The sequence below is a fragment of the Protopterus annectens genome, chromosome 11.part0 (assembly GCF_019279795.1).
Source record: "Protopterus annectens isolate FY-2018-M chromosome 11.part0, PAN1.0, whole genome shotgun sequence".
NCBI lineage: Eukaryota > Metazoa > Chordata > Ceratodontiformes > Protopteridae > Protopterus > Protopterus annectens.
In genome coordinates, this window is record NC_056745.1 from 979,438,727 (window position 1) to 979,466,222 (window position 27,496).

The 27,496-nt window shown below is 41.5% G+C and overlaps 1 protein-coding gene across 1 annotated transcript in view; it reads left to right on the forward strand.

The window, feature by feature from the left end:
* SFMBT2 (Scm like with four mbt domains 2) overlaps nucleotides 1–27,496 on the forward strand; it is a 2,938,510-nt gene that overhangs the window by 954,717 nt on the left and 1,956,297 nt on the right. Inside the window, 1 exon segment of the mRNA XM_044088354.1 lies at nucleotides 2,699–2,790. Coding sequence (XP_043944289.1) covers nucleotides 2,699–2,790 — 92 coding nt within the window.

Below are 27,496 nucleotides of genomic sequence, written 5' to 3' on the forward strand. Positions count from 1 at the left end.
TTTATTTACTGTTTTTTATTTGATTAATGTCATACACTGTTTTGTACTATCGAGGAGCTTTTCTCCCCGGGCCTCTGCTGAAAATGGATATGTGTCCAGCTGGACTAGCCCGGTCAACAAATGTAAAATAAATAAATAAATAATTATGGCGAGTTCTCTAAAATATTTTAACTTTTTCCATTTGTGTATGTCTGTTTCCCAGTATTCTTGGACATCTTCAGGGAATAATGTATTTTCCAACCCTCAATGACTTTGGAGTTGATTATTTAAAATATAGGGGGTACAGAGGACAGAGCTGCCTGCATGAGATGGAAGTTTGCGTACACCTCCCCACAGAAAATATTGTTTGTGTGTGTAAATATGTATGTTATGTATTTTTTTCAAAATCTGTCTTCATTCAAGGAGACTTCTTTCACTGGATTACATTCACTGAAACAAGTGGCTGAGAATCTGGCTTTGGGGAAAGACAAGCAACAATTGACAGTTATGGATTTTGATCCCCTTTTGGTGAAGTTAATTTTATTCTGTATAGTAGTGAGCATAACATATCCTATTATGTAGATTTGCAGCTATCTACTTGCACATGTGGCATAAAAGTATAAACAAAAAATGCAGTGATGGAAGCCATTTACTGTAATACTTAAGTAGCTGACTGCATTTGAGTGTCACTTAAAATTAGAAGCTACCATTTTATTTTTGATAGTAGAAGTTTTTCTGTACGATTGTTACTTTGCCATCTCCTTGATATAGTGGTTATGAACCTTGACTACTGTTATCAGTCTGTACACTGGCGGGGGAGTTCAACCAAGTGGGTTGAAGAATAAAGCGACATTGCCTACTTCCCTGTCTTCTTTGGGAGTGGAAGGAGATGTGTCTAAGAGGAGAGCATATCTTGTCATTGCATCATCAGTGGCAATCAAAGAACTGTTAGGAGCTCCCAGTTTCTCAGTGAGAGAGCCAGGGCTTCAGAGGGGCTACATCACCCACTTGAGAAGGGTGGCATGTTAAAATTCCATGGAATATAATTGTGATCCTCAGGACAGATGCAGATATAGGGAAATGCACACTTACTACATGTTTGCTGTATATCAGAATGTTGCCTGTACTCTGAAGCACAGCAGTCTTAGAGTTAGTAGACATGATTAGCAAGATTATGAAAGACGCACCCCCCCCCCGTGTTGAGGGGTGAATGATTTAAAGGCATGACAGCAAGTTTTGGAATGTGCTTTTTTTTTCTGTGTCATAACTCCCAGTATTGGGTTTCACACATCTGATAAAGAACTGTGAGCGAATTACTTTTCCGTGCCATGCCAATTGAATGCCACCCTTTAATGCTTGCCAAGGTATGGGTGGGAAAAATAAGGCCATAGCAAAATCTCCTTCCATAGAGTCATATGATCAAAGGAGGTTACTAGGCTAATGGCCCTGGGGCCCTTACAAGCCTAGTCAAGAGTTCATCCCCAAAAAGAAACCTCAGTCAGCACCTGTCAGTGAGGGACATAAGTGGAACCCCTGGGACAATTTTGTGGTTTCCCATCTACTCAACAAGGTTGCGCTTAAAGAGGGTCAGCGAGGTACTCTGAAGTGTATGGGAAGTCTATTCCAGAGACAGGGCAGCCTTTGGGAGACAAACCTGTCTCTCCAACAGGTTTTGTAGACTTAAGGATATGGAGAATCTCTAGTAGAGCAGGGTCCGGGATTGCCTTGCAGACAAGACACAGATCACCCTTGAGCAATCTGTAAGATACAGAGTAAGAGTGATAGTGATTTGAGCCTGTCCACACTGGACAGGTGTTGGAGGCGATGGATTCTCTTTGTGAGGTATTTCTGTGGCCTTTCCATTTGGTCCAGATGTTTGGAACATACATACCAAACGGGGTGTTATACTCAACTATTGGTCTAATGAGGGAGGACTATAGAGAAGTAATAACTTCCTTTTTGCTGGATGCAATCCCTTTACTTATGAGATTAGTTATGTAAAAAGGCTTTTCTGACCACTGCCGCTACATGATGGTCGAATGTGAGATTGTTGTCAACCTGAGAATCCCAGGTCTCTCACCACAGGTTGTGGCAGTTGCCTCTGTGATAGTTGCACCATAATCAGTTCTGATGCCACAGGAAAGTAAAAATATATGACCTTAGAGATGAGGCAGGCAGTCATTTGTAGAGGAGAAATGAAATAAAAAATGTAGGCATTACATTATGTTCCCTAAATTTTTATTTATGAAAGACAGCAGTGTGTTTTAGAATAATAATAGAAACTACATTCCTTACATCTTCGTTGTATAGAGTGAGTTAAATATTTTTTCCTCTCCACTGCAGTCTTTGCACTACACCTTCTAAATACTTTTCAAGTTATTTCTCGTTTTTAGCTGTATGGTATGTGCATACTACTAGAGAAAGGAAGTGTTTGTCAGAACTGATGATTACGTAGTTCAAATGCTGAAGTATATGGATTTTATTGTAGTGACATGACTGTGGTGCGTTTTCATTTAGGTCCCTATCTCGCCTTGTTACTGTTTGAGCTGCTTCTGCTTTTCAAAATGTGAGTTTGCATTGTATTGTAATGATTAGTTCCACTTGGCAAAACTGGATTTCTCTTTCTTGAGACTAATAGAAAGTGTTAATCTTTTACATTTGGTGTGTGGATATTTATTTTACAGTGACTGAGCTGAAATCTGTTTCATTTCCTTGACAGATGTCTCAGAAGCAGAGGATGTGGACTTTAACTGGGATGAATATTTAGAGGAAACTGGTGCAAATGCTGCACCTCATACCTCTTTTAAACATGTGAGTATTTTCCTCAGTTTTTATACTTTGCCACGGACCTTTACAAATTACACAAGTTGAGTTACACTTGGAGTAAACATTAAAATATTTTAATGTACTTGGATGAAGAAATTTTATTTTTTCCATTGTATTTGCATATAGCACAGTCTTTACAAGAAATTGTGCACCTTTTGTTTATTTCGTATGTTGCCTTTAATATTTTGAGTGGGTTTGAAAGCAAATGTAGGCTGAATACTGATAAGACTTATAACATTTTTGTTACCTGATAACATTTTCCTTTTATCACTTACAACTTTTTAAATAGTGTCAACATCACTGAATAAATTAAACAAACTAGAATTCCCTTGTTATTATTTGTACCCTGCTTGTTATGCAGATCTGTATTACTTCTTATCCCTGTTAAGCTGTACTTCATCCAAAAACTTTTCAAATTAACTGTTGTTGGTAAAGTCTGTGAGCAAAATCCAGTCTGAAAATAGATGGCGATGAAATTTTAGAATTTTTTTTTCTGAGAAGGTTGCATGCTAGTAACATGAAGACATGTAACGTGAAGTTGTTCTATCTCGCCGTTCATTCTTACTGATGGGTTTGGAGCCGATCCCTCGGCAACGAGTCGGCACCTACTCCAAAGCTCGAGGATTTCAAGTAGCTTCTAGATTATTTTGCATGGCCTGAGGTACAGAATGATAATTTTGGCAGAGAGAAAGAATATATTTTGGAACAATGCTCACTTTGGAGAAGCAAGAAATTTGCCAACAAAATACACTGACAACAAAGGATCAACTCATTTAGACCGAATATGGGGAAGACAGTACGTTTGTACAATCAGGAGACAGGCAGTTCATAACAGATGACTCCGTTTGTGGATCTAGTTTGATGGATGATATGCAGTCGTTAACTGATTAGACTCATATTGATCACGATATATAAAGTTTTATATTAGATTTTTTTATGGTCTGGACCAGGTCAGTTATTGAAATAGATGAATTTATGGTAGAATTAAATGAGTTAGCTTCTCTTTCATCCTTCACACATACAGTTTCTAAGGATTGTATTAATTTTTTCGATATGGAGTATAAAAAGAATTTGCAAGGGTGATAGTATTAGTTCTACTATATTTAGGAAATCAACATCTAGTAATTCATCCTTGCACTATTGTAGTTATCACCCTTTATGGACGAAACCTACTGTGGTGAAGGGGCACTTCGTTAGAATTTCCCAGATGATTTCAGAAGATGTGTTTTTGTGAGTGAACCACAAATTTTAAAGCAATTATTTTTTACCCTTCGGACGTAGTGGATGAGATTGAAAATTAAATGTTGATAAGAAGGGCAGTGGATTTTGTACCTATATTAAAAAAACAGATGAGCAGGTCTACTCCAAGGTGCATGAACCATCAGCATACCAAAGCCCTTTGTTTAAAATTTAGTACAGATGTAGAAGACATTGCAAGTACTGGTCTGTGATTTCTTTTACTGATGGGATGGTAGATAAATTAGACCCTAAACCATGATTGTTTTCTTATCAGGGGGGGTAACCTGAGATTTTTATTTGAAAATAAGAATATCAGTGCCAATAATAATCCAAGTATGGATACAGTTAAATGTGGAAGTTGTAAACCATGTGAACATATTAACACTAAGTTTGTTTCTCTTTATAATAAAAGAGAGGAATTTACTTGTACCGGTCACTATAATTGTAATACTAAAGGCATAGTTTATATAGCAACTTGCCTATCTTGTTTCTCTTACTACATAGGGAAGACAGAAAAGGCACTAAAATGAGCATCTCTCAACAGTACTCTCTCAAAAAGAAAAAATATGTCAAATGCTCTGGCCAGACATTCAGTGGTTTTCTCCCAATTTTAATAGATTTCTTTTTCTGTTTTGGAAAAGGTAAAAGTGGATTTTAATGGTCGGGGTGATTAACGTAATGAATTAGGTATGAGTGAACAACGTTGGCAAATGTTTTTTAATGCTGATAAACCACTGGGTTTCAAAGAAGTAATTTCTGTTGCTCGTATATTAAAATACAAAAATAATAGTATCAAATCATTTTATTGGTTAATAGAATAAGAGTGGAGCAGAAGAGATTGTATATAAGGAGATAGTTGTTTAAATGTGATATTTTGATCAAGTCTGGTTGTGTATCAGATAAAAGTGCTCAATAAAAATGTACTGAACATGGTGCAGGAATTTTTCTTTTTATGGGGACACGAGAGGATGAAGTATTTTGGGAATTTGGTTGAAGCAAGCTCAAGTGGCCAGTGAGATGTGGTAAGAGACCTTGAATCTTGTTATCAGAAAATTGGACAATGGAAGTTGATATCTATGAGCATAGAAGATAAAATACAAGCAATTAAAATGTGCCAGAGACTCCAAGCATGAAAACTGCTTAGGCTCAATGCTCTGAACAAAGTGTCAGGAAAAAAAGGAATTAGTTAACCAGTTTCAGGAGGAAAACAAAACAAGAAAAATCTCAGGATGGAGGACAAAGAGAAAAGGGTGCAATAGCTGGTAGGGTTTAAAGCAGCACCACAGGAAGAACAGCTTTTCAAACTGTTACAGAAGCTGATTGCAGCCACTGATGATGTAGGCTTAGTGTGGGGAAACAATAGGCAGTCAACAAGGAAAAGTGAATAAGCAGAAAGAAATAGTCCGGCACTTGGAAGAAGACAGTGCAAAAACACAGTAGAAGGCCAGTATAAATGCAAAAAAAATAAATAAATGACCTGGAAAACAGATCTATAAGTGTCAGAGAGTGCCCTGGATACAGAACTGGAAAGAATGCTGATGGGATTGCTGGAAACAAGATTTCACTTACCCAGATTACAGGAACTGATAAAAGAAAGAATCTGCAGATATGGTAAAATGGGAAGTGTAAGAGGAGGACAGCCAAGACACCCATTAGCAAGCCTACGCAGTTATAAACATAAAGAAGAAATTATGAGATAAGCCGTAACACTTAAACAGATGCCCTTCAATGGTATGCTCATAAAAGTGATGGAGGCATATTTTGATTCACTGCATAAACTAAGAATTGGTGTGGCTGATTTATTGATGCCACTGAAAGCCCAGGGAATTCATTCAGGCACAAATTCCACACAGAGGGAAAAACCCAAGCTTTTGTTACAGCAGTTGTGCACAGTGGCAGATGAAACAACATACACAAAGAAATTCATTAAAGCAACCCCTCAGAAATGGACTGACAGACAAATTTGCAAAGGGCCAGACAAGAAGTAGAATTACAGTTGTCTTGGAGGACATCGGACATAAATGCACATGTGGGGAAAGAGAGCTAAAGGTAAGTAAACAAAGACAGTGATGTCGACAACTTAAGTGGGGCAGAAGAGATCCTAAGCATAGCAGATGATGGAAGATGATGAAAGAATATGAAAAAAACAGAAAAAATATGAAGGGGAATGCACAAAAAAGATACAGTAAGAAGAGCAATAAGCTGGTTAAGCAGAAATCCTGCTAAGAAGAGAGTCCAATAGCGATTGTAGCAGAAGCAGGGACAGAGATACAAGAAGCCGAAGCACAATATACCATCAAAGAAGAGACACTGTAATTGAAGCCTCAGGAGATTCAGATGCCCAGTGCTGGACCCCGAGGGCCTTAGCAGACTGAATTGGTGAATGGAGGAAGGAAGTAAAGAAAACTGTAACAATGACAAGAAAATTGGAGCAAAGAATGAGGCCAAGTTGAGGGAAGCCATCAAGAACTGAACAGCATGTTCTTACTGGGTGAGATTGGCTAAGCTTCTGGTGTCATTCTAAGGGGATCCAGTATCTGTCTGCTTGGGATGATATGGTCGACAGACCATGATGCTTTGCCACAGATGGCCTGCACCTGGCGCCCCTGGGATTCCGGATACTGGCTAAGGCTCTTGCTGCCCCTATACTGCCTTTTTTAGACAAGGTTCAAATAACAAATTCACTACCGTAACAGGAACAGGCAAGCAAAAACTGAGGGTAATGCTACTCAATGCTAGAAGTCTAAATCTCAAAATGCAGTCACTCGAGGCACTCCTTAAAATGGAGAACATTGATATCTGTGCAGTGAATGAGACCTGGTTCAAGGCTCCAGAGAGCACCCCTGCACTACCAGGCTATAACTCATACCACACTTTTCAGCCATGTAACCTGGACCAAAACACCAAAGGTGGAGGTGTGCCCATATTCATTAAGGATATCCACGCATCCATGCTAGTTGCTCAGCATAATGCATCCAAGGTTATCCAAGTGCAGCTAACTCTGGGCAAAACTGCAATCCAAATTGTAGCTTGCTACAGATCCCCCACCATGCCCCAGGATTCCCATTCCTATATTCTTGATGTACTGGAAAGTATTAGGGTTCAACCAAAACCCTAATAATGGGTGACTTCAACTACCCCACCATTAACTGTGAAAACTACTTGTGTACCAGCTCCTTAGCTCAACGCTTTCTGGAATTCATAAACTCCAGTGCCCTGGATCAACTTATCCACACCCCCACCAGGGGCAACAGTATCCTAGACCTAGTCATTACCAGTTTCCACAGCTGAAGTCAACTCCTCGTTGGTCCGATCCGACCATAAGCTAATCACTCTTGATGTCCACATCCTGCCCCGACCCCCCATTAAGGAAACCATGGTAAAAAATTTCTCCAAAGCCAACTTCATGCTTCTTAAGACAGAAGTGGTGAACTTCATGACACCCATGCAGATGGACAATACAGTTACAACTGCTGAATCCCACACAAATGCACTCTATAAGCACTTACACGAGTGCATGGATCGTGCTATCCCAAACAGAACCAAGACGCTATCCTCCAAAAAAAGGAAGCCAATCTGGTGGTCCCCTGCCATAAACAAACTGTACAACAGAAGGAAGAAACTGTTTTAAAAGAGAGTAAAATCTCATGAGTGGAGGAGCTCCTTGGTCAGCCTCAGTAAGAAGCTGAGATCCCTTATAAGATCCTCCAAAACTAGCTACGAAAACAAAATCACCACTAATTCTAAGGACAGCCACAAAGCATTCCATAGCTATGTCAAGAATCTCGATGGCAACACCCAGATCTGCTCTGAGTTACAGCACAAAGGCACGAAAATTACAGAACCAACTGATATTGCCAACATCTTGGCAGATAGGTTCAGTGCTAACTTTACCCCCCCCCCCACCCCCTAAAGGGCCTATATCTATGTTGTTGTCTTTCAGCTTTTCCCGGTTAGGAGTCGCCACAGCGGAACTCCGATCCACTAATTATTGGCAGTAGATTTTCACGAACGCCATGGTGCCAGCTCAACGTTCAACCTTCAGTGAAGGCACGCCCATTTACGCATGTCTTTCGAACACCCACCAAACCGCGGGGAGGACATGCAGACTCAACACAGAAGGCACTCCCAGGATATAAAGGATATCTGGACCTTTGGAATAAGGTCCCACTCCAAATTAAATAAAGTAGCTACCTCACTCTCCTAAAATCTAACTCAGATGAACAAATGTATCATGATGCAATACGATCTGTTATCCAGTTATCTTGTTCTGTGCTGCTTATATAAATGTTAAACACAGATATTTGAACTCATACCTCTCTACTGCTTAGTACATTAAAGGTCCAAAAATAAGGATACATTTTAAATATTCCTCTTATAAGCTTAGCAAATTGCTAGAATAACACACAAAGAGGATTACTGGCCTCAAACAGATGTCCTTACACAGACAGTCTCTAAAAACTCCAGCTTTACTCCGTCGCATATCACCTACTCAAGAGGCGATCTCTGCCTAACATACAAAGCTATGTCAAACCCAGAGCTGTTGGACATGCTCCACTTAAAGAAATTCCAATCCCTCCGAGCTACACGCTCTAGGGACCTAAACCTTGTCACCACAATAAACAGAACATGCTGGAGGGATATATTCCTGTCCCAGAGACTTCACATACCAGAGACTTCCCATACTCTGGAACAGACTATCTATCTATGTCAAACAGAGCTCCTCATTAGCACTCTTCAAGAAAAATCGTGATGATTGGATGGGAAATAGGAAATTCACCCCAGGGATCACTTCTGTGGCTCTGCTCGACAGAGGCACAGGAAAATAATTTTCTTGGGTGGCGAAAGCCAGGGTACATTTTTGGCTAGGCTTATATAGGCCGTAGGGCCAATAGCCTAGTACCTACCTATGAATCTAAGAATGCAGAGTCCCTGTAATCACAACTACGCAGGTAAAAGCTGCACTCTCTAAAGCTAAAAACACAGCATCCATGGGACCGGATAACATCCGAGGCTGCGTTTTAACGAACTTCAGAATGAACTGGCTCTCCACTTAAGCACCATGTTCAATAATAGCCTCGCATCTGGCTTTGTGCCCACTGAATGGCGCACAGCAACAGTTATCCCACTCCACAAAGGGGGGAGCCACCACTGATCCTGGGAACTATCGACCTATTAGCCTGACGAGCCTGGTCTGCAAGGCCGTGGAACGTATCATCATGGAACTCATAAACAAAGATATTGGTAACCTCCAAACACTGGATCCCACCCAGTTCGGGTTTGTGAAAGGCAGATCATGCCTCCTGAACCTGATCGACTTCTTTGAGGCAGTCACCAAAGCCATAGATGAGGGTAAGGTGGCTTACACAGCCTATCTTGACCTCACCAAGGCTTTCGACACCATCAACCATTCTGGAATTATAGCTAAACTCACTAAACTAGGTATAAATCCCTACGTCACAAGATGGGTTGCCAACTGGATCACTGAAAGAACCCACACTGTAAAAGTTGCAGACTCCAAATCTGACCTCAAAGCAGTGACAAGTGGAGTGTACCACAGGGTTCCGTCCTGGGACCTCTCCTGTTTGGTATCTACTTCTCCGAAGTACAGGCTAACAGAGAAGCCCTCTGGCTAATGAAGTTCACAGATGACTGCAAACTAGGAGCCATAGTCAAGTCCCCAAATGATGTGGACATCCTACAGAAGGGCCACGCTGTGACAGATGCCTGGTGTCAGAGCCATGGCCTCAAGCTCAATGCCAAAAAGTGCAGTGTCATCCCCTTTGGTAAAAACTCTGTACCCATGAACTACCACATAGGCAGCAATCTACTTAATATCGAATGTGTGATGAGACCTTGGCACACAGGTGGACAGTAGTCTCTCCTTTGATAGTCACATCACCACAGTAGTCAGGAAGTCCTTCTACGTGCCACACCTCATCATAAAAGGGTTCTCATCCAGGAAAAAAAGAGGTCATTGTTCCCCTCCACTCGACACTCATCAGACCTATTATAGAGTGCAAATGTACCTCACAAGACTTCTGCAGCAGCTGGAAAGGCCACAGAAGTACCTCACAAAGAGGATTACTGGCCTGAAACAAATACCCTACACCGACCGCCTCAAAAAACTCCAGCTTTACTCCATAGCATATCGCATACTCCGAGGTAATCTCTGCCTAACATATAAAGCTATGTCAAACCCAGAGCTGTTGGACATGCTACACGTACAGAAATCCCAATCCCTCCGAGCTACACACTGTAGGGACCTAAACATTGTCGCCACAATAAACAAGACATGCTGGAGGGATATATTCCTGTCCCAGAGACTTCCCATACTCTGGAACAGGCTATACCCATCTATGTCAAACAAAGTTCTTCATTAGCACTCTTCAAGAAAAATCTTGATGAGTGGATGGGAAATAGGAAATACACCCCTGGGATCACTTCTTTGGCTCTGTTTGACAGTGGTGCAGGAAAATAACTTTCTTGGGTGGCGTAAGCCAGAGAACCTTGTTGGCTTCCTACCTATGAATCTATGAGAGAAGAAATGACAGGCAATGCAAGATTATAAAAAGAGTGGTCATTGTCAATAAATTCCATTGTATGCAGGCATTGGGTCATGACTGCATATCAAAAGAGCCCCTAGACAATAGTTACAGAAGTGATGGGACAAAAAGGGATAAATGAAACTGAAAATGCTAAATAGAATCTGTGAACATGTGGGACTGTATTCAAAGTTAAGACCTTTTTAATGCACCATGCTCTGGAAGTAACAGAAATGTAATGGGCGAAGGGGGGGGGGGGGATAGTCAGATTGCTACTGGTATTTCCTTTGATGATATTTTGTAATGTTTGTATTTTCATATAAAAGTAAACATTCTTTTTAAAGCAGGGATCAAAAGTATTGTGGTATATCTGAATGAAAAATGGGGAAGGCAGAGAAATAAATAATTATGGAAACACCAGCCATAGGTTCAACTGCAGTGTGTTGGAGCGTAGTGAAATGGAATTCATGAAACTGTCACAAAAAGTATGATGGAATGCAAAGCAAAAGAAACAAGTAGCAACTATGGGACAGGGTAGAGATATATAGGAGCAAACACCTGATAGGACGCAGGCATGCAGCAGTGAAAGCAAGAAGGACAGGAATGAAACAGAACTTGGGTCATTTACCTTGTCCTTTTTACCAAGTCCAGAGGAGCTCAAATTACAAGCCGGAAGGCAATAAATCCAATTGGGGGGGGGGGGGGCACAAAAAACTGAGCAGAAAGGAATGAACACAAACTGAAAGTGGTAACGCAGAACATGGTAGGGGGGCCTCACACCCATTCAGAAGGAATAAAGTACATATCAGAATGAGTAGGGTACAAGGGGATGTGGCACTGATTCAGGACACCAAATTAAAGGTAAGAGAGAGGGAAGATCATGAGCCCACAGTACCTTAAGGAAGAAACAGGCAATGAAGCAGGGAGGGGCAATAGGGAAAAGGCCACCCTTTTTGAAAAGGAATTACATGTAGTGACTGAAAGGGTGGGGAGGGGAGACGGATAATTTGGCAAGGAAGAATAACTGAAGGTGATGGACAATAGCAATGGCAATAATGAATTAGTGGGCAGTAACAGAGTTTATGGACAGGGATGGTCATTTTTAACCTGCAAAAGGCCTTCAACACAGTCAGTTGAGAATTCTTCTAAGAGACAGTAGAAGAAAGACAAATGGGGAAAATTTGATAGGACTGTTAAAGGCAATTAACCATAAGCCAGAAGTAGAAGTAATGATACATGGAGGAATTTTCAAGATACTAAAAATAGGAAAGGGGACCAAACAGGAGTGCTGTCTTTCCCTATGGGTCGTCACATTACTCATAGAAGTGATGGCAACTGAATTCAGGAAAACATTAGCAGAACTGGGGGGAAGAGCAGGAGTACTGCTTATGTTTGAGAATAACCATTGAGGGAATGCCAGTTCTTGCAAGGTTTGAAAGAGTCTCAGGGAACCAGAAAAAAGACAGTGTTAGTCAGGATAGGAGTAGGAAAATGAAAAGGAGGAGTGGGATGCATTCAGGAGAAGGAATACATTGAATACCTGGGAGTATTTGTAGGAGACACATTAAGAGATGCAATACAAAAGAATTTGGAGAAAGGAGAAATTTATGGGATACCGGAGAGGAGAGAGTGTAAAACATGCACACAGTAAGGTAGAATCAGTGCATTAGAATGATGATTCTTTCACTTGTAGTGCATGTACTAAGAAACCTGCCAGAGGACCCAATATAGATCAAATTGCTAAAATTACAGGACTTGGAAGGGTGGATAGAGAAAGGGAAAGTAAGAAGGGTCTCAAAAATCATGCTAAAAGTGAGTAGGGAAAGAGGGCTGGATACTTCCTCACATACCCATGCAGGCCTTACAGGCCTTAGTGTATAACCTACTTGGGTGGATAGCGAGTAAGGGGAGACCTGAAGGCAAGAGGAGAGGGGACAAGTAGTATGGTTGGAAAAATGTAAAAATGTGTATGCAGTAAAGAGATGGAGCGACATGACATGGAGACAAGAGAAAGAAAGAGACATATGGGGATTGATGGACCATTTCCATAGGGAAGAAGCAAGTAGAAAATGGAAAGTAAATGAAGTAAGAGGAGAGTGAGAATTAATGGGGGGTGGGCAGGAGGATAGCCAATACTCAAAACAGGAATTAATAAAGAAGTTTGGGTTAACACAAAATGAATAGTGGACATACACCAGACTGAGAGAAAAAAAAATGTCTGGAGAAGAGTGCGGAAACAGGAGCACAGGAAAAGATAAGAAACAAAAAATAAGAGAGAAGGGAAAGGAGAGCCCAGTTGGGACAAATGGGAAAACAGGTGAAAACTGAAAGCAGTATGATTTATGAAGACCGGTTGGGAAAAGTGAAAGAAGTCATAAAGAATGAGATGAGGAAAAAGGACAGGAGAAGGGTAGCAGACTGAGGAAGCTGAATGGTGCAAATTCCTCAAAATAGCATGCAAGATGCAGAAGATGCATGGTGTTATACCGGTGGTATCGACACTAAAAAAAAAACATTATCTGAGAGATGGAAAACAATCTGAAGATGCTGGTGATGTATGATAGAAGAAGCAGGCATGAAACAGATGTCTGGGAGTGTACATGTCCACAAAGTGTTTGGACAGGGGCTCTGGGAATTTGGAAGAGGGGTATATGGGAATTAGGGAAAAATTCTGGTAATCTTGCCCATGGGGTGTAAGGAATTAAGAGGGGTTGATAGCACAAAGAAATGCAGGCTGTAAGACTAACAACAATATGGACAAAGAGTGCAATAGCCAGAAAATGGAAAATAAATGGCAAGTACCAGAAGTAAAAACTGGACAGGAGATTTCTAGACAACGTAGGAAGGTGTATAAGGCACAAGAAAGTAATAGGGGTGGAAGAAAAATAAAGGGAAAATGGGAGGAGGTGATGAGTTAATACCAGCCAAAAGGGGGGGGGACAGAGGGGTGAAAGTGACTAGAATATTAGTGAGATGCAGAAAACCACTAGTGTGAAATATACAAGTGCATGAGGATTGCACAATATGTAACTGTGAATGGATATGAAAAAAATAAAGTAGAAAAAAATTAAGATGTTTTTGGTGGTGTTGGTTGTGTGTGTCAGATAGGCCAGTTTATCCCAGTCAGAAGAGCAGGCATGGAAAAAATATTCAAATAGAATGGAAGGATTTGGTGGGAGGGGATAAGAAAGAAATATCAAATGAGCAAGGAAGGTTAGGCATACCAGACCTAGAAATGTATTTTAAAGATACACGCACTAGACTGGTTATACCTGATGCAAAATCAGAGCTGTTTCCACAAGGGGAAACTAATGATGTTAAATATATAAGGTAATGTGCTGGGAAGATATCTGGAAGGATGCAGTTTAGTTTTATTAAAAGATATAAACAACTGGAAACAGAGTATTTTCTTATAGTATGTACTTTGCTAACGAAGAATAAGAATGTGGAAGAAGTTGCAGTGAGTGCATGGAGGAAAAAGAATAGAAAACTGGGATTCTGGGAGCAAATATGAAGATAAATTAAATTAAAATACTGGACTGGACAAATTTAAGATATTCAGATTATCCACCAAGATGTCCCTTCACCACTTGCAATGAAATTAATTGCTACCACCCCAACCCACAACCTCCGAAGAAAATGTGCAGAAGGCTGTACTCTCCAAAGTCTGCTAGACTACATAGCGCTGACTCTAGTTTCCTCTCTGCTTGCTCTAAAACTGTGGCAATCCCTTCTTCACTATCTCACCAAGCATGCTCAGTGCTATGTCTGGGCCTCAGTTTAAACAGTATATGTTTGGCCAATAAAAATGCAAATGCCAGAATGCAGGACATATAACTTAAATCAGCACTACTGTGAACTAGGTTAATTCCTCTCATGTCACTCCATTTCTCCAACCCTGTTCTGTTGCTTGCCATTATGTTTTTGCTTTCTGTAAATATGTACATAGCTTCACTTCTTTCTTGCATAGTGCCATCTTTTCAACTTTTACCTTTTAGCCCCCTCTGTCTCCTTGTAATCTGTATATTTACTCATCTCTTGCCTTTTCCTCTAAACACCTTGTGTTGCCCCTATAATATCCAAGACTAAACCTGCTGTTTTCTGATTACCCTTATCCATTTGTAACATGTACACCTTAACATGATGCAAAGTTTGTACATAGTACCTCTTTTGTTTATGACTAGTTTGTATTACCTTTGTGTTCCACTGCTGATTGCAGTTATTACATTTTTGTTGTTCTATCTTGATGTTACCTGGGCTGAGCTTGCAATTGGTCAGATATTGATCAATGCAGTACACCAGGAACCAAAATGTAAATACAATAAATAAGCAGGAATTCAAGTTACAAGGATTAGATTACTTTATTTAAGGTTAACCTCAGCCTTAAAGAATAAAATCTGTAAAGGACAAAGGACTTTCCAACAAGCAAGCCATAGTTGAACTCATAGTAGAGGCAATAACTGAAATGACAGGTAGGAAAAGACACCCACGTGGGGTCTGTTGGGCTGTTTTAAAGAAGATTCATCACTTATAAGGTTAAGGAGGATCTGGAATGACTGAGTAGGGAAAACCTTTTTCAGAGGAGGAGGATTGAATGAGATATACAAAGTGCCTTGATGTGCAAAGTATAGAAAGTTTAAGATTTTTGTATGAACGTGCTAACAAAAATACTTTTATACATCTTCTACACCAGAAAAAAAAATTCTCATTGGTGAATAGAACATGGTGGTGGTGTGATGGAGAAGAGAAGGGCACTTGAGAACATTTATTTTTGGGTATGCAGAATTAGATCGGTATAATTTAAAAAGAGTTGGATAGTAAGGAGGATAGCAAGAAAGGAATTGAGCTTGAGTTTGAGCACATTTTACACAGTTGGGACAAGTTAACGTATTCCAAACTAAATAAAGGTGTAATTACTTTGTTGCCATTAGTGGCAAAAACGTGATTAGTTTACTAAAAAAAAATAAATGAGGAAGGGTGAAGTAATGGAAACAATGCAAGAGATTAGAGATATGAAATTAAAGTTGGCAGAGTTTACCAAGAGGAGTTTCAGTATCAAGAAGTGGAAAATAAGGAATTTGGTAATGCTGGATATAAGGGAGGACTTGTGTAATGTTACAGTTAATATAGCAATAACCCACGCCTGGGTGTGGGTAATGCTGGATTTACCCACGGTTGGCGTGGTTTGGTCGCCCTCGGGACCAAACAAAGCCAACCGTGGGTAAATACAGCATTACCCACACCCAGAAGTGGTTATTGCTATTATATGACATTATTTAAGAAAAGAAACTATTACTTTTCTTAAATAATGGCATAGTATAATGCCTGTTTACTGCCCTTCCGCAGATGTCTGGCATCTGCGGTAGTTCTGATGTACTGCGTGCCTGCGCGTACATCAGAGTTGAGCAAAAGCAACGGAGAAAGCAAGATCTCCGTTGCTTTTTTACTGTTTAGCTATGTTAAATGGGTTTAACATGGCGAGACAGCTTTAAAATAAGCAACGGAGATGTCCGTTGCTTATTTTAAACTGTCTCGCTATGTTAAACCCATTTAACATAGCTAAAAAGCAACGGAGATCTTGCTTTCTCCGTTGCTTTTTAAAACCTGTCTCGCTATGTTAAATGGGTTTAGCATGCGAGACAACTTTAAAATAAGCAACCGAGATCTCCGTTGCTTATTTTAAAGCTGTCTCGCTATGTTAAACCCATTTAACATAGCGAGACAGTGTTTTAAAAGTAGAGTTATACTAATGGAAAAAAGTCCGGGCGACCGGACCTTTTTCCATTAGTATAACTCGATTTACAATGTGCACGCTGGCCAACCAGCGTGCACGTTTTGGGGGGGGGTTTGTGGTATAATAAAAAGTAAAGTGCTTATGACTTGTCTTGTATGACATAGGAGCTCAACATAAATATGATGGAAAAAGGTTAGTCTTTTTGTATTCTGTACATGTTTAGAAAAAGTTTTATAAAGCATATTAGAGCAATAGACATTAGCAAAAAAAAATGATAACATTAGTTTATTATTGGCGTTTGTTTTAAGAAAAAATGTGTTTCTAAAATTTCTGACCAGTATGTGAAAGCAGTCTAGCTATGTTAGTGCAGATTGCTGTGAATGCTGTTTATTTGTGAATTTGTTGTATAGAAAGGACACAGCTAATATGTTTTTAAGAAGTGGACTGTCTGTGTGGAACACTTAGTGTATAAATGTATAATTTTTTTTCAGTTTTTTTTTGTGAATAAATATTGCTCTATAAATGCATTCAGTGTTTGTTTTTCCTATCAAAAGCAGCATCTAGCGCTCTGTATTTATCCTACTGCCACCGTGATTGCAATTTTTTTTCATTTAAAAGGTACGGGATTGCTGCAGTTAACACAGCACACAGCTTTGTCTGATATCCTGCCAGCAGTCTATTTTTTTTTTCTTTTGGAGAGAAGACTATCTCTTAATATTCTGTGTACTTTGTATAAGCTGATCTCTGTAGATCTGGTGAAAGATTGCCAGTTAAAATGTGTATTGTTGCACATAAGCAGGGCATGAGTTAATTGGCCATGTCCCCTGCTACTGTAAGTCAGAGAGAAGTCGTCTCATCCAGGTTCAAATAGTAATATTTTTTTTAAATCAGTTTAGGGTACATTAAGTGTAACAACAACATATTTAACCCTAAATTGTTTTGAAAGTGAGGAAAGTAAATTGTGTGATTTAAAGTAGAAAAGTCTAAAATGAGCTCCCTTGACTGTTGGTTTAAAGGCAAACACTGTTGGGTGCTGAGGAAACTTGTGACCTGTTTTTTAAGGAGTTAATTCCTAAATACTCCTCCTGCATGCTGCTTATTGTGTAGGTTGTTATGCATCCTATTTCAGCCCTTTGGTGCTGACATCCCAAGTGTCCCTTGTGAAGGGACTTTGGCTGACTTGCACCCTACAGTTAAACACATTAAGAAAATAATTTCATGCACTTTCCTGCTGTAAATCAGTATGAATATTGCTGTGACATAAGTTTGGGACAAAATCATTAACAGTTCATTCACTTTTTCCTTTGGCTGGATTTTGTTTCAGCTTCACAAACTGTTTTAGCTCTTCCAACAGTGTTTTTTTTCATGTATATGGCAGAGTAGTATGTCTGGGATTATAAAAGTAGATGAAAAAAACATGGTGGTAAATGACTGATTTGTTCTTATCTGTGAATTGTTAGCTAGAATGTATTCCACGACAGTGAAGTCCTACTTTGTTATACGTGCTTGCAATTACAATCTGTTGCTCCATGCCTCTTGAAAGACTTCTCTTTTGGGAAGTCCTTGTAGGAATGAACTTTCCTTTGGGTGGAGAAAGGAATAAAAATCCCACAGGCTCACAAGTGTGTGTTCTCATATATTTGAATATATGCTCCTGTTTCATAGATTGTAACTTTCTGCCAAGTTGTGTTGGACTTGATAAAAAGCTAAGCCAATAATGCAGTGTTGCATATGGATTCTGTCATATTCAGTGGCAGGAAGAAGCAGATCTAACACATTCAAGCTTATAGTACAGTTCACTCCCATAACCCCTAAAGGCATACAGAATTATTTTTGCGTCTGGCTTCTTTAAGTAACTTACCAGCTAATATTAGGCAGTATTAGGAAGTGCAAGAAGTTATTAGCAAAATGATACTAAGATTGTCAGTGTAAGATGCCCTGCTGTAGAGAAATTAGTTGCTTGTTTTTAACTTATTTGTATTTTCATATTTGTGTTTACAGTTTTATAACTAGGCTGCACTGCATCTACATTGTTTTAGTTGATTTTCTGTATATATAGACTTTTCTGTATATGTATACTAGCTACTTATTCTACTGTATTACTGCCTCTTAAATCGTTTTTCAGTTGTGCACTTGGCTTGCTTTATTTAAAAAGTTTTAAATGGTTAATTTTGTAGAGTTTTAATTGCATTTACTGTTAAGGGCTACACACTCAAGTGTGTTAGCCTTTTCTGTGTTTATTTACTGTATTATTGCATTGTTTAGCCTGTTTTAACCAAAAAAAAAAAAATACTATCTTGTTTGCTCGTTTCCTACCTTTTCTAGCTAGTATAGTCCAGATCCCAGGCTTTGCTGGTTTCAGGACTTTTTCTGTGTTCAGAGCTATCCAGAACTTGCTGTGGTAGAGGGAAGTTCTACTGCTTACCAGTGGGAGTCGTGAGCATTGTACTGCCTATCTAACACTAGAGGAGTGGTTTCCAACTCTGAAATTGTAATTTTATTAACTATTTTGGGCTGATTTCTATCCCTTTCAACTTTCTGGCTGAAAAACGTGTGTGTTTGTGCATTTTTCGCATCGTGCAGCACTGTGGGGCAACGGTTAAACTATTCCAGGTGCCAGAAAGTCTGCTGTTCAAATTTTCCCTTAGAACTAGCTGGTTTCTCAGTAGTAGCACTAAAATCTGAACCCCTGTGATTAGCAATTGCTCTAGAACCTGCTGGAAAGCACTAGGAAGCCTTAAACTGATACAAGCACACAACTCTCCTTGTTAATAAGGAGAAATTAATCGTAGGCACTAAACAGCCTATAATTGCACAGTACCTTGCAAAGGTAAGGGAAAACAGCTCTTGTACTTAACAAAAAAAGCACTTAAACAGGCAAGTCCAAGGGTCAGCTTCCAGTGATTTCTCCTGTCCACCTGGTGAATCTGGGCATACTGCCTCATGTACACAGACAACCCTCTTCTCCTACCACCCAATACTACAACCTGTGAGAGATGCACTTACATAGCCAAACTGGAAGCAAAGCTCTCTCCAGCCAAGATTGTGCTAGACAGTTAAGAGGAGACGGTTAACACCTCAAGCAACACATCGCCCTTCAAAACCCACACCATCAACACCCACACATAGCAATACTAAGCCCACATATGTGGAGGCCCTTAACATTAACCTGCCCAAGCAACATTAACCTGCCCAAGCAACATTAACCTGCCCAAGCAACAAGGATCTCCAAAGCTGAAACGCAAACAAACACCAGTCAAAACCAAACTGACACACAGCTCACAACACCAGTGTGCCACCCAACAACAGCCCCTAAGGCAAGACAACGTACCCGACACTTTAGTCATAGGTGACTCTATAGTCAGGCACACTGATGTCCCACTCACCAGGATGAACAAGGATAAAATTAGTCAGCTGCCTGTCGGGTGCCAGGATCCGCCACATAATGCATGCACTCAAGTCACTCCACAACAAGTACAAATACAACTCTGTCATTGTCCATGTTGGAGTGAATGATTTTAGACTTACCTCCCTGGACTACATGAAAAGAGACATGGAAGAGCTCTTGGATCATGTGGTCCAGGCAGGTATGACCCTAGCCCTGAGTAGCATCCCTTTCTTCGCTCAGAATGATACCACAGTATAAGGACAAAATGATTGACTTCAACAATTGGCTAAGCTTCTGGTGTCATTCAAAGGTGATCCAGTATCTGTCTGCCTGGGACGACATGATCGAAAAACCACGATGCTTTGCCAGAGATGGTCTGCACCTGTCACCCCTGGGATTCAGGTTACTAGCTAAAGCTCTTGCCACCCCTGTAGTGCCTTTTTTAGGCAAGGTTCAAAGGACAAAACCACCACCGTAACAGATACAAGCATGCAAAATCTGAACGTAATGCTACTCAATGCTAGAAGTCTAAACCTCAAAATGCACTCTCTCGAGGCACTCCTAAAAATGGAGAACATCGATATCTGTGCAGTAACTGAGACCTGGTTCAAGGCTCCAGAGAGCACCCCTGCAATACCAAACTACAACTCTTACCACACTTTTCGGCCCCCAAACCAAGACCAAAACACTAAAGGTGGAGTAGTGTCCATATTCACCAAGGATATTTACACCTCCAGGCTAGTTGCCCAGCACAATGCTTCTGAAATTCCCCAGGTGCAACTAACACTAGGTAAGACTGCAATCCAGATTGTAGCTTGCTACAGATCCCGCACCAGATCCCAAGATTCTCACTACACCTTTCCAAACATACTGGAAAATATTAAGATACATCCAAACACCCTAATACTGGGTGATTTCAACTACCCTGCCATTAACTGGGAAAACTACTCGGGTACCGACACAATATCCCAACGGTTCTTGGAATTCATAAATTCCAACGCCCTGGATCAACTAATCCATTGTCCCACTAGGGGTTCCAGTATCCTAGATCTGGTCATTACCAACATGGGAGATAGATGCTCCACACCAGTGGTCACCCCCTCATTGGTCAGGTTTGACCATAAGCTAATCATCCTTGACATCCACATCCCACCCCCATCCCCCAATAAGGAAACCTCCGTAAAAAACTTCTCCAAAGCCAACTTTATGCTACTCAAGTCAGAAGTGACAAGCTTCATGACACCCATGCAGATGGGAGCTGAAAGTTCGACTGCTGAATCCTGCACTAAGGCACTGTACGAGTGCATCCACTTGTGCATGAATCGTGCCATCCTAAATAGAACCGAGACACTCTCCTCCAAAAAAAGGAAGCCAATCTGGTGGTCCCCTGCCATAAACAAACTATACAACAGAAGGAAGAAACTGTTGCAGAAAAGAGAAAAATCCCAGGATGCAAAAACCTCCCTTACCCACTTCAGTAAGAAGAGGAGATCCCTCATAAAATCCTCCAGAGCTAGTTACGAAAATAAAATTGCCAAATATTCCAAAGACAGCCACAAGGCATTCTATAGTTTTGTCAAGAGTCTAAATGGCAATGCTCAGATCTGCTCTGAGCTACAACAGAATGGCATTAAATATACTGATCCCAAGGATATTGCCAATATCCTGGCAGATCGATTTAGTGCCAACTTCACCTCAATCTCACCCCCTAAATGGCCCATCTCAATACCAAAAGATTGCCAAATTCCAATAATCACTGCCACACAGGTAATAACCGCACTCTCCAAAGCTAAGAATACAACATCCATGGGACCAGATGACCTCTCGGGCTGTGTACTACATGAACTACAAAATGAACTGGCACCTCACCTAAGTGCCATGTTTAATCACAGCCTCACCTCAGGCTTCGTGCACATTGAGTGGCGCACAGCTACAGTTATCCCACTCCACAAGGGGGAACTACAGTCCCATCAGTCTGACGAGCCTGATCTGCAAGGACATGGAATGGATTATCATGGAACTTATAAACAAAGACATTGGCAACCTTCAAATACTGGACCCCACCCAGTTTGGGTTTGTGGAGGGCCGATCATGTCTCTTGAACCTGATTGACTTCTTCGAATCAGTCTCCAGAGCTGTGGACAAGGGTAAGGCAGTCCACACGCCTATCTAGACCTTGCCAAGGCCTTTGACACCACCCCCCACTCTGGAATCATAGATAAACTTACTAAGCTGGGCATAAATCCCTACGCCACTCGATGGGTTGCCAACTGGCTTACTGACAGAACCCAGACTGTAAAAGTAGTAGACTCCAAATCCAGCTCCAGACAAGTGGAGTACCTCAGGGTTCAGTCCTGGGACTGCTCTTGTTTGGCATCTACTTCTCTGAAGTACAGGCCAACACTAAGGGACTCTGGCTAACAAAGTTTGCAGATGACTGCAAACTGGGAGCCGATATTGAATCCCCAAATAATGTGGATATTCTACAAAAGGGCACTACAGAAACAGATGCTTGGTGCCATTGCCATGGGTTCAAGCTTAATGCCAAGAAATGTATAGTTATCCCCTTTGGGAAAAAAACATGTACCCATAAATTACCACATAGGTGGCAGTACACTAAACACCGAAAGTGTGATGAGAGACTAAGGGACACAGGTGGACAGTGGTCTCACCTTTGATAACTACATCGCCACAACAGTCAGGAAATCCTTCTATGTGGCACACCTCATCACTAAGGGCTTTTCATCCAGAAAAAAGGAGGTTATTGTCCCGTCCCACTGTACTCATCCCTCATTAGACCCATTATAGAGTACAACGCCCCATTTGGTATGTACCTCACAAGACATCTGCAACAGGTGGAAAAGCTGCAGACGTACCTCACTAAAAGAATCACAGGCCTAAAGCAGATGCCCTATGCTGACCATCTGAAAAAACTCCAGCTGTACTCTGTGGCATATCGTCTTCTCCGAGTTGATCTCTGCTTAACATAGAAGGCCATTTCAAACCCTGAGCTGTTGGACATGCTCCACTTAAAGAAATCTCAATCCCTCAGAGCCACACGCTTCAGGGATCTAAACCTTGTCATCACAATGAACAAAACATGCTGGAGGGATAGGTTCCTGACCCAGAGACTCCCCATACTCTGGAATAGACTGCCAATACATGCCAAGCAGAGCGCCTCATTGGCCCTCTTCAAAAGGAACCTTGACGATTGGATGGGAGATAGGAAATTCACCCCGGGGATCACGTCATTCGCCCTGCTAGACATGGGTCCAGGGAGGTAAATATTGTGAGAAGAAATATCCATAGAATTGTTATGGCTAGGCTTGTATAGGCCCTAGGGCCGAAAGCCTAGTACCAACCTATGAACCTATGAGCTAACAGCCCTACATGTTATTGATGGGTATGGTGTCATATGCCATGGTGGAAGACAGGAAAATTAATTGCCAGTGTCCATTTATATCACTTGATACATGATATTTTGCTAGTTATTTGTTAGTGATTAGGAAAATAAACAATATTTCCATATGTACTTAATATTTAAAATAACAAGTGACTTAAAAACTGTTTCATGACATCAGGTGAAGGTTTTGATGTTGAAGAACACTATCTTTGATATTTGCACTGTAAGTTGCACATCTTGAGAGATGCTCAGTGTTGTTTAAAATAATAATCATATAAATAAGCAATAATTGATGTGTGGGTGTGGGTATAATGAGAATTTACCCACAGTAGGCATAGTTTGATCACGAGGATGAAGCCCGAGCGATTAAACAAAGCTAGCTGTGGGTAAATCCTCAAAATGCCCACAGCCATGGGTCAGTTATTGCTTGGTATACAGTGACATTATTTAAGAAAGAAATGACGTGCTTTTCTTAAAAAATGTCTTTGTATAATGGTTCCGTGGTGTTCCTCCACATTGTTTCCGTGTTCTTCCATGATGTCCTTCAAGAATTCAACTGCAGTCATAACATGTGGGTTGTCCTACCTCAGGCAGCCCTCGGTCGGCCGGATTCCAAAGTCTGGGTCCGACGTCGGCTGATGTCGCATTTCTCTCCGACGTCAGAGCGGCTGGAGTACATAAGCATCAGCCGACGCCATTTTCTTCAGTCTTTCTTGCCGCGCGGTGCCCGAAGCAGAAGCAGTTTGCAAGTACCGGTCGGTCAGCTCCTGTATTCTACTATACCGAAGTCATCAAAAAAGCTAAGTACCCCGTTGGGGACATTTTCTTGCCTCAGCCGATGTCAGAAATTACTGAAAAAGTTAACAATTGTCTTTCTTGTGGTAAACAAATACCTCATAAGGATTTCCACTCCTACTGCCTCCCTTGCCTGGTCCCAGACCACGACGTCTCGGCCTGTGTAGCCTGTGCTCGCTTCAACAAGCGCACTCTCAGGTGCCGGGCAGAGTTCGATGAAGATTTTTTCGGCGATAATTTTGCTTACACCATGCCGTCGGATCTTCCGACATCGCAAACACCCAAAAAGCGAAAAGACCGGGACCAACATCCTCGGCCCGCGTCTACCACCGACTCCATGCCAAAACCTACCGCAAGTGCTCCGGTTCCCTCTGAGACGGTCTCTCCACCTCTCCAAACCGAAGACACCGCATTACCGACTACTCCGATTCCAGACATTACTCCGATGCCAGTTATAGATTTTCCTCCGGATACCGAAACCGAGGAAATGCCCGAGACCATTGCTGTAGACAAGGTCACTCCTGCGATGGAGCTGCCAGGCCCCCTATGGCCATGTCTATTAAGGCCTACACTAGGGCTAAGGCAGCCAGCAAAACAAAGCATATTACTTCTAAATCCTTACCTCAGCCGACTCCAGAGACACAAATTATGTCCATGGCTGCTGATTTGATTTCCATGATTAGAGGTTCACAGGCCCATCCTGAGAGAGGATCCCAGCCTCCTCCTGATAAAAGGCCCCGGGTTGAACCCTCTGATCCTACTCCTTCAGATGATGATTCTGAGGGCTCTGTCCACTCAGATAGCCAGGAAGAGCTCTTCCAGACCTATGAGGACTCTGATGCAGAAGATTCCATCCCCTCGGCCTCCCCCCCTGAGGATATTTCTTTTGGGGAAGTTCTGCACACCATGAGGGAACATTTCAAGTGGCAAGGTCAGGAATATTCTGATTCTAGGAAACGCCTTAAGACTTTCCTTAAGAAGCCTCAGCACAGGCCCTTAGCTATTCCTCCTGTACTTGATGTTCTGGATGATTTGTATTCTGACTCTAGTGCTACCCCTGATTCTCTTCCTCCTGCTCCAGCCAAGCCAGACAGGTATTACAGGGTCCCAGAAACTCATTCCCATTTATTCAGGGCCCATTCTGCTGATTTGGAAACTATTTCACAGGGGCCTAAAGGAGTTTCAGCCTCCACCTCAAAAAATCCTTTGCCCTCCAACAGGGAAGCTAGGTCATTAGAGAGCTGGGGCAAAAAGGTTTACACATCCACTACCTTATCGATGAGAGCTTTAAATTGCCTTTTCCATATGTTGCAATATCAGGATTATCTGTTAGAAGAATTACAAAAAACATTAGCCACTCCTGATCCTTTAGACAGGAAGACTTTACAGGAAGCTGTACATAACATTCAGCAAGTAAGCAATCACTTCCTGCAGTGTGGATATGATGCACTGGAAGCTTCATGTAGGGCAGCTATGACAGGGGCAGTCATTCGTAGACATGCTTGGTTAAAAGATCAACCTCTACCAGATCATGTAAAAGCAAAACTTCTGGATGCACCTTTGGAAAAGAACAAGCTTTTTGGTGCAAATGCTAAGGATGTGTTAAAGACCATCGAAGAAAAAGCAAAATCAGTTCAGACTGTGAAAGATTTCCTCCAGGTTCAACCCCCCAGATTCAGTAGGAATTGGCCTTCAAAAAACTGGTCCTTTCCTAATCCAGAAAAGTTTCAAAGGGGTAAGAACAGACGTGGCCAAGGAAGAGGCCAATACAGAGGCCCTTACAGGGGACGACAATGGCAGCCAGGAAACCAAAGAAGTGACGCAGGGGTTTCACCTGCCCCACAACCACAATCTCAATGACTTTCCTCTACTACCGCCTACCAGGGAACAACTAGAAGCCCCCTTGGGTGGGAAATTATCTCTGTTTGCAGAAAACTGGCACAGACTGACAAAAGACAAATGGATTTTGGACATTATAGACCGAGGGTACAGGTTTCATTTTCATATCTTACCAAGAAAACAAGGCATGCCAAACCTACCACAAAATCAGAGGGCAGAGGCTATCAAGCAAATCACTCTGCTGACTCGAATGAAAGCAATAGAAAGAGTTCCACAACAAGAACAAGACCAGGTGTTTTACTCAAGACTGTTCCTTGTTCCAAGAAAAGAATCTCAATGGAGACCAATACTGGACTTGTCTGCATTAAACACATTTCTCATAGTTCCAAAGTTCAAAATGCTGACTCTACAGCAACTCCTTCCCATGCTGGGCAAGGGGTCGTGGCTGATTACTCTGTCCCTATCAGACACAGCTGCAGAAGATACCTCAGATTTCTTGCAGGGCCAGAGCATTATCAATTCTCAGCATTGCCATTTGGCTTATCTACTGCGCCCAGAGTATTTACAAAATGCCTGGCTACAGTAATTGCTCATTGCAGGCTCCAGGGTATACAAATTTACCTGTACCTGGACGACTGCCTCATACAAGCGGACGACAAATTGATGTTGACAAAAAACCTGGATTATGTCATACGATTACTTCAAGCTCTGGGATACACAGTCAACTTCCAAAAGTCAAGACTGCAGCCATCCCAGCAAATAATCTTCTTAGGAGCCAAACTAGACACAGCCTCTCAGATGGCTTACCTGACAGAAGACTAGCAAGAGAAGTTAACTCATTACTTCAAAGGTTTAGCAAAACTCACCCAGATGACTGCAAGGAGATTCCTACAGGCCCTGGGTTACATGGCATCCTGCATTCTCCTGGTTCCATTAGCAAGACTACACATGAGAAAGCTTCAATGGTACCTAAAAAGCATTTGGTCTCAACACAGCAACAACTTGGAGACAATCATAACACTCATTCCATGCCTACAAAAGGAATTCCTATGGTGGGCCTCGGTGAGCCAGGCAAACACAGGTATGTCATTCAAAAAACCACAGATAACACAGACCATGACTACAGACGCCTCAGACCTTGGATGGGGGGGCGCACATGGAAGGCAGGTGTATACAAGGACAATGGTCTCCAAAGGAAACACATCTGCATATAAACCAAAAGGAAATGCTGGCAGTAATGCATGCCATCGAGGCCTTTCAACACCAGCTCCAGCAAGGCCATTTAATGATACGGACAGACAACACCACTGTGATGTGGTACATAAACAAGCAGGGGGGCACCCACTCTTACCCCCTTTGCAGACTGACAATGCAGCTTTGGGAGAAATCACTGAGCCTAAACATCCAGTTACAATCCCAGTTTGTTCCAGGAAAAGACAATGTGTTGGTGGACAGCCTAAGCAGGAATTTCACAGATCCACACGAGTGGAGGTTACATCCGAAGGCCTTCAGACAACTCACTTCGACATGGGGCAAGCCAGAAGTGGACCTATTTGCCTCCCAACTCAACCATCTTCTACCAAAATTTTGCACAAGGACATACCATCCAAAAGCTTGGAAAATAGATGCCCTCTCATTCAACTGGAACTCCCTAGCAATCTATGCATTCCCACCTCTGCCACTGATGACTTCAGTATTACTAAAGATCAAAGCAGAGAAGCCCAAGGGAATCATAATAGCTCCGGACT